Source organism: Arachis duranensis, chromosome 7 (assembly GCF_000817695.3).
Source record: "Arachis duranensis cultivar V14167 chromosome 7, aradu.V14167.gnm2.J7QH, whole genome shotgun sequence".
Lineage (NCBI taxonomy): Eukaryota > Viridiplantae > Streptophyta > Magnoliopsida > Fabales > Fabaceae > Arachis > Arachis duranensis.
The window spans coordinates 51,439,943-51,448,980 of record NC_029778.3 but is presented as its reverse complement, the minus strand read 5'-3'; the positions used below and the strand labels follow the sequence as shown (position 1 = coordinate 51,448,980).

Below are 9,038 nucleotides of genomic sequence, written 5' to 3'. Positions count from 1 at the left end.
GACCAAGAGTAAATTAAGAATTTTGTCAAATTTGTTAAATAAAATCAAACGACAAATGGTCACATTTGTTAAATTTAAAAATTATTCGGAGACCATTTTGTCAATAACATCTTTTAAGTACTAAATATTTTGGATACTGATTTGATATTTACCTCCATTATAATTTATAACTCGTGTATTTGAAACATCTAGGAGTCTATAATTCTAGCATCCATAGTTTGAAAAGAACACGCTTCAAAATTGTTGCCTTTTTCATATAAAATCGCAATTGCAAAATTTGACACAAACATAAAATCGTTCTTTAAACACTAAATAAATGCATGTCTGAGAGAACCACCAGTTTATGCTACTTTGCAACCTAAAATTATTACTTGCACATAAACTAACCACCGTTACAGTAAAAATTAAAGACTTTAGGACAGACATGTCAAATTAAATTCCAGCACAAAAATAATCAATGAAAAAATGATGCACTGCAGGTTTCAACTGCTCCATTCCACAGAGAGATCTGGGCAAAAGGAAAAGAAGAAAAGAAAAGAAAAGCTACATTTTTTTTTTCAATCTTGATCCTAATGGCAGATATTGAACATCCTTTAGTATCTGTTGCAGGAGAGCTACAATGACATTTTTCTTCTTCACTTGCAAGCCATAACACAATTTGAAACATTGATTTGCACCTTCTCTTTCAGAAGAAGATACAGAGAAATAAAGGGGGAGAAAAGAATATTAGGGTTGGAAGGAGAACAAAAATAAGGTCTGTGCCTACCCCTGGGGTATTCAGAAACAGCCACTTCTGCATCATTTTCCAAAACAGGCTCTGAAGGGCACTTTTGACTTTTTTTTTCTAGTGTGTGTGAGAGTTGTTAATGTAATATAGCCTCCAACCCAGTGTGGTTGGTAGGTAAGGTAACAAGGGAAAAGAAGCAGCCTTCTCCACAGCAATTTAACCATGCAAAATACACGTCATGTCATGTCCTCTTTCATCGTTTTGTCTTCCTTTACGCATAGTACATGTACAAGCTATTTGCGGCCGCGCAAGCGATTGAATTCTCAGTCGGATGCCATGCCAAGTGCAGCAACTTTGTTGTGAAATCAAAAGAATTCCCATTCGCGTCAACACCTGGGGCTTCTGTACCTGTTCAAGAATGCAAGTATCGAATATTATTGCAACAGTTAAACAATACATTTCACATGTTGTTCCAGATTAGACTAGGGAAATAGAGTTGAACACTTACCTCGTCTTACAACTCTTGTTATACTGTTTCCGAGGGATCTTTGCCTTGGTGTAGAGGTTGGAACTTGTCGTCTGGCGGAACGAAAGAGTGATTAATAATTCCACAATACCTAAGTAATAAAGCATGATTCACATCACATCTCCAATAAAAAATTACCTCATTGGATTTTTACTGGCTTCCAAAGTTGTAGCCTCGGCACTTCCCAGGGCACAACCGAACACACGGAATAAGTTGCTGGCATCAAATGAATCAAATTAGTAAGGAACAGGATAAATAATTTCAATCACAATTCAACTACATATCAAGTTTTTTACCACAGACCTGTAAGAGCCAGTAGCAATACGCAACCCGTCACCGCTCAGACAACACTCGAACTTGTCAAAAATTGAATCATTTTCATATAGATCACAAAGCTGGCATGTTCAAACAAAAGCATAGCCAATTATAAGACAACAAAGCAGTGGAAAGAAATTCATGAATCAACTTCACCTATAAAAGCCCAGGAATCTAACCTTAGGTCTTAAATACTCGTGAACCTGGAAAGTTGCAACCGGGCCTGAATCCATATTTATGTCCCATAGCTGTTTAAATAAGTCAAGATGAGTGAATAAGATAAAGAATGAGTGATCATAAACACAAAAGTGTAGAAACCATCCAAAGAAACAAAATGAGAGATATTTGATATGTTTAGGCTACAGCACAAAGAATGTTGAAGTTACGAAGAGACCTAAGTAAAAAAAGTACAATTTAAACAAAGCAACCCAAACTAATAAAAAATAAAAAATTCAATTCAACAAAAATTTAAAGCATCCTTATCTATAAATAAGTAAAAATACATCAAAAAAGTCTCTTGGCAAAGAGGGTGTGGTTCTCAACTTTCAATTTGACAACTTTATCTCCTCAAATATTAGAAAGGAGGGTCTATTTGCCAAAGCCCAAAATATTAGAAAGCTTCAACAACTGAAAACATGAATTTTTGACGTAAAAACGTCAAACCTTTAGAGTCATATAATCACGGCTAAGTATGTATCTTCCATCCTTCCCAAATTTTATGTCTGAGATAGAAGCAATAATCTCCGTGAAAAATGATCTGGACCCAGGGGCCTCCTGTTCCTCAAACCTGTTCAAAAGATTATATTGCCTGTTAGAATCTAAATGAACAAGGAAGCATACACAACTGCATTAGTATAATAGATTTTCATAAAAACTCTTTGCTTCATAAGAAGTGTCCACACAAAGAAGGGGGCAAAAGAAGATCTTTTGCGTAGTTCGATTGTCCACGCCAAGAAGAAAGAGGAAAAAATAGAGAGAAAAAACCTTTCTGCTATTTAGCCTACAGTCTTGACATTTGTTAAACACTATTACTTATTTACTTGGTTTTTAGAAATTAACATGAAGATTACCACAAAAGTATATAACAAAAGCTTACAATTTGGTATGCGAATCACATAATGCTGATTGCCGCAAGTCAACTAGGCGGATTGAACCCTTTGAACTGCTGTATGCCAATGTATTACAATGTGTAGGGTGGAATTCTGCTGATGTTATTACCTCTGAAATCATAAATATCTGGGGTCAAAGCTCAACCAAGACTGAAGAAATAGGAAATACTCTCCTGCAAATAATGCATGCAACACACAAGCCGATTCTACCTTCAACCCACCAAGTCCCTCCCCACTTGCCTATAAATACATTTTCTCCTTTCCCTCCTTCATATACTTATTGAACACACCATACATGAGAAGTACACGATCCAGTACACTCCAATTTTCACCTTTCTTTCATCATTCCATTAAAGAACATTCCCTTCCAACATTTCTAGAACTCCCAAACATAGCCTAATTACAAATACAAATCGGTTCCACGAACCAGATTTGACTAAGACCATATTTTGCTTGAGATTTCCAAAAGATTAAACTTTATTAGTTCTAACCCCAACCTAGACATATAGTCAAGCTCAAGTTGAGGTAGGCCCATGCAGGGACTAAGTCAGGTGGAGTTTAGACTTGAGACAAAACATAATCTGAACTGCAAGTCTAAGCAAAGTAGCTGTGGAAAAATCACATGTTTTGAAAATTAGATTCATTGTTAAGAAAGGAAAATATAGAATCAAAGTATAAAATAGTGACTACAAACTAAACTCAACACGGTAAGCAATTTTTTTTGTAAATAATTGCATGGTATGGACTAAGCAAAGTAGTTCAAAGCCAAATGTAACTCCTGCAGCCACCAAAAATTTGTTAAATTTCTTTTGACAACGAACAAACTAGTGCAAGTTAAAAAAAAAAAAAATGGTAACTACACATTTTGGACTATTCCATGCTTGGGCCTACCTAAAGGGAGATATGACCCCACAAGATATTTTCTTTGGGAAAAATGTGATTTTAGAAATAGAGAGTTCCAAGATGAACACAGATCTCCCAGGCTGGAATAGCTCAGACCCAATAAAGTTACTACTATGGGGCTGGCCATTACAAACTGATCAGTCAACTAAAACTTATATGTTGAAGTTACTCATGCATAACCATGTTATCAACAGAGAAAAGTTTATAGCATAAGAAGTTCCCCAAGTTACCTGTCAGATCCTCCATATTTGCAGGCTTTACATCGACAATATTAAAACTTTGATTGCTAATTTCCAGATTCCAAAGATTTATACGCAAATCATCGGCTGATATGAAAGTTTCGCCATCACTAGAAGATAGGATCGCATAACAGTATCACCATGAAAGAAAGCAAAACAGAAGGTTCAAATAGAATCATGTCGACATGAATCAATAATCCAACAGGAAACATTTCAAAACAACACATTATGAGAATGAAAATAATGGAAGCAAGGTTGACAATAATATCCACTCTAAGAATAATAGAATATGAATCCTCAGGTTTCTCACTTTCGCCCAAAATTTACCAGATGAGATAGCAAAATATGGTTTGAAGTGTGAACTAAGAAAACTATGATCACCTGTTATTTGAAATAGAATTGATATGATAATCATGAGCATGGGCATATACTCTGCGGCACCGAGCCAATAAACTCGTCTCCTGGCTACTTACCTACATATATTATAACATGTGAGTTAGCACTGTGAAATCTCAAACATGTGAGTTATAGCAGTGTCAGCCTCCCCCCAAAAAAACCCCACCCCACCCACCACACACACTGAACATTAAAAATGAAAAAGTTAGGACCATTTCCCTTTCGAATAGAAAAAATTTGGGGTTGACATAGGCTAAATTACATTAAGCAACCTTAAGTAGCACCATGAAGACAACCAAGATTGAAATATGTTTGTTGAACTACTGCCGGGGCTTGTTAGTTCAACATATATCTGCTAAGCTGTTCAAACTCAATGTAATGAAGAAAAACTAACCATTGCTAGGCTTTGACACTTTTGTTTTAGTCTACTTATAATTTATTGCTTTTTCAATAATTAAAACAAAAACCGGAAATTTTATTCTCAACATACAAACATTGGGAAATGAGTTGCACATGAAAGGGATAAATACAACTACCACAGGTAACTTTAGTGATGGAATGCCTCCTGGTGGAAATGAGTAGTCATTGCTTAGGTTATTGTGTGATCTATCTGGAGCTCCTCCATTTGCAAGATATGCCCTAGAACTACTTGAACTACCAATACTGCCATTTCCCATTGCTTTTGAAGGGTCAACATTCATCTCAGAAATTTTCTTGATTTTCTTTTCTTGAACCTGTTCTCAGATAAGAAATATTTAGATTAAGAACCTAGCAGATGGATCAATCACAATATTCATAAGGGAGGAAAACTTAAAAAATTGAAGACACTCACATTCAGTTTCATATACATACATATCCAAATATTCAAGGAAGGTAATATTTCATCAACATCATTTTCCATTGGGATTTAGTTCATGGCACAGCCTCCTTCAATATCAACTAATCATGACATTTGATCATCCCAATGCATTTTAATAAAATAAATATGAAGGTGTATTAACAAACACAACAAAAAAAGACTCGTCACAAAAGTGCATGAAAGATGGTAGTATAAAAGGACATCACAATTTTATGCAGGTGAAAATGAAAAGCCTACCCATACATGCATACTTAAGAGTCTCCACTACATGCAAATGTATCTGGCTAACTGATAATTTACAGAATACAAATGCAGAGGCCTCATAGTGTCTATGCATGAAAAACCAGGAATCGAACTTAATTCCACAAAAATGCAACCTTGAGCACAATTCAGTATCAAATTGGTGAAAATACCAAACTCGGCATTTGACTCATACCTTCCAAAATTTTATGGTTTTATCATTTGTAGAAAGAAGGAAGAGGGCACCATTAGCTGTTTGGCACCATCTGATTTTGTTGATTTTCTCTTCTATTTCCAAGCTCTTGAGATAGTCAAACTGAAAAATGACCATATATCGTAAATATTGACACTCATAACTTCTGAATGATAGGAAGTCGGTACAATATTAATGGGCAAGGGGTGACTACCTCGGGCTCATGACTCTGAAACTCTGTTTTATAACGGAACTCAGGATGCCTACTAATAGAATAGTCCATCCTGAAACCAGGCTTACATCTTTTGTATCTGTCCTCTCAAATAGAACAACTCGACCACCACGATCACCAGTAGCAAGATGATCACCAGACTTGTCAAATTCAATAGCAGAAATTATGTCAACTGTGGAAATAAAATAGGGCAAATAATTAGTAAACCTTCACATTATCCTGCAATGAAAACCATTTCAGATTTAGAAATCACTGTATTGCAATATCAAGTCATTCCCTTGATAAATCTCACTCTCTCGTCCCATTGAAGGCAAACAATCCCATATTATAAGCGGTGACTTCGTGTAAATACATCGGGCTATCATGAGAAAAGCAAGACCAAAAGCACTCAATTCTACACTATAAATTTATGTAACCACGCAACAACATAAATATGAGTATCACGACAAATCCATGACGACGTTCCAAATTTGTCGACACGTACATATAACTTAATGATAATTCCACATCTAGGCTGTTTCATATTGAGAGAAATGGAAGACAACTTTCCCTGTCTAACGCTGACAAAATTAAGTTTTCAACCAAGAATATCTAGTCAAAGAGACACCACCATTACTTATACTCATAGGTAGCAAATTATGCTGCAAACCAAATGGCTTTCCATTGTCGATGCCACGGATTACAGCAGCCAATCTTCAACGCCACAAATCAAACTACATAACAACAAGATCTTAAACATGACACACTCACACAAGCTCACACATTATTGAGAAAATACAGCGACCAATTAGCAACAACAAAAGCTGTTATTCGCAACACAAAGCACGGGCTAGAAAACACAACACAAATTGCCACAAACACGAGGCAAGTGTCATCATCAGCTCAGTCTCACACTCCCCACAATCCAATCAAGTGAATTTACAATGCAAAGACACACAAACCTCAAAAAACAACCAGGTCAAAGCATATCATTCCACACTACTACCTTCCCACACACACATACACAAGCCCACGAAAACACTGACAAAATCAACCAAAAGGAGAAAAGCAATCAAGACCCGAATCAGGCAATGATTAAAGCAATGACCCACTAGTCAAAACCAACATTACTCAACGACCCAGAAGCCTAAACTACAAGGGAGTGTCGGAACACGATCCAAAACAGATCGAAACATCGGAATCAAACCCTAATCCCAACAAATCAATTGGATCCGACAAGTCCCCCCTCGGTCCCCAAAAAAAATGTCCCTTTTTTATCCAATCAACAATACAAGGTGCTGTAATTACCTTCCTGAACCTCTTCACCGGCCGTGCGTTCGCCGAAAACCTGCGAGAATTTCCACTCCAGAGGGTTTGGTGGACCCGCCGGAGCTGCGACGACCTCATCGCCACCGTTCATATCTCGGAGGGAACAAAAAAGGAAAACAATGAAATAACGAAATCAACGGCCACCAAAGACGTTTGGGGTTGAATCGGCCAATCCTATGAGCGCATCAAAGATCGCTTTCTGGGTTCTCACAAGATCATAGGCTCAGGACAACCCATCAGAAAAAGATTAAATTTTTCTTTCTTCTCACAACCCTGCTTTGGGTTCCCAGTTGAACCATTGGAACACACAAAAAAGACCAAAATTTCCTTTCTCTCTCTTACAACCTTCCAATTACCTATGTCTGATGTTTTCTCTCTCTAGGAGGACAAAATAGGAATTTCTCAACTCGGAAATAAAATAAAAATGACTGAGCAAACGGTTCTACTTCTATGGCTTCGGGAAAAACACTAGAAAACAAAAACACAAAAGTACATCGACACACACACTTGTGTGTTTTTTTAGTTTTAGGATTAGTTCTCTCAATAATAGGTTTCTGTTTGTTTTTTACTTACGTAAATGTATAATTTTTCTATGTCTTTGTGATACCCTTGTTTGTCTGTAACACAAGGAGGTGAAGTACCAAGTTTGATTGGACTGTTATTGTGGTGGTACCGAATATATTCCAATATGGACGGTCTTTTTATTCATGGCAGATAAGGTCAGGTAGTGTGAGCTTAAGAATATTTTTACTTTTAGATAAGGTTATTTTTAAAGTTGATTAATAATTAAGTAGTATTAGTGATAAGATAATTAATTTCTTCAATTATTTAGGGGGATACTCATTATTCAATCATTAAAATGTGATTTTCAATTTGAGTGTCATTAATATTTCATCAAATGTCACACAAATCTTTTTCTATTAACTTAGAGCACGATTAATTAGTAGATTTAGTTAACATAGTGTTCTTAAGATACATGATAAAATTATTTAATAAATAAAAGATAAATACATTAAAAATTTAAATTTTTGTATTTACAAAAAATCTTAATTTATCATTTTAATATGTGTTCTTCGAATACTTAGATAAATCTTTAATTAATTAATAATTAGAGATTTATGTAAAAAGATATGAATTACATGAAATGACTTAAATGTGCTTGAGTTTTCTTCTTTTTTTTGAGATATTTCTCTTTCCATCTCAAGATCATTTATTCCATGTAATGGGATATTTTAGAAAATTATTCGAGCAGTTCTACGGTGTTGACCGTAGTTGTCAGCATGGTATGAAGACAACGCATGTCATAATGAAAGTTGGACGCGTGGGTGTAGGTATAAGGAAGGGTGATTCTGGAAGGGTGATGACAATCACCTAATTAGAAGGAGGTTCTTTTGAAATAGGGAAATGTTGCAAGATGCGAAATAATACAATTGATTAGACAAGAGAAGGATACACAAACAAAGAATAGGACAAATTGGGAGGCTAAATTTTCCATTTACCTAGACACGAGTGCATCATTATGGCATGTAAGGAAGCTCAATAACAACCATAACCATAAGTTGACTCCATTACATTGTGCACTTGATCCAGAGGTATTGCTCAATGACGGATGCAGCCAGAGCTCAATTAAATGGGCTTAATGAGCGTGGAATTTCGATAGCAAAGAGTTTGCTGTACATGACGAGAATGGCAGGTGAATATTCTCTAGTTGGTTTTCTGAAGAAGGATGCTTACAACTATATTGATAAAAGAAGGCATAGAAGGATAGCGGATGGAGATGTTGAGGTTGCAATTGCATATTTAGAAGATTTGGCAGAAGCAGTTCCAATGGTAATGGTTAGGTACGACTTGACATATGAGGACATGTTGGACAATCATTTATGGGCTGATAGAAGCAGTCGAGTTGATTTTCAGTATTTTGGTGATGTTCTCGTGTTTGACTCTACATACAAAAAGAACAAATATAGAAGGTCGCCGGTGATTTTCTCTGT

General features: G+C 36.0%; 1 protein-coding gene across 1 annotated transcript; it reads right to left on the bottom strand.

Annotated features, from left to right (window-relative positions):
- Positions 1-451: 451 nt before the first annotated feature.
- On the bottom strand, positions 452-7,496 carry LOC107458973 (serine/threonine protein phosphatase 2A 55 kDa regulatory subunit B beta isoform-like). Its single transcript, XM_016077186.3, is given in 14 exon segments — positions 452-1,135; positions 1,236-1,306; positions 1,392-1,469; positions 1,557-1,648; positions 1,748-1,816; positions 2,232-2,355; positions 2,665-2,788; positions 3,811-3,929; positions 4,201-4,292; positions 4,752-4,949; positions 5,511-5,630; positions 5,722-5,807; positions 5,810-5,911; positions 7,027-7,496. Coding segments are annotated over 14 exon segments (1,524 nt in total). The 5' UTR covers positions 7,139-7,496; the 3' UTR covers positions 452-998.
- Between the last annotated feature and the right edge of the window lie 1,542 nt (positions 7,497-9,038).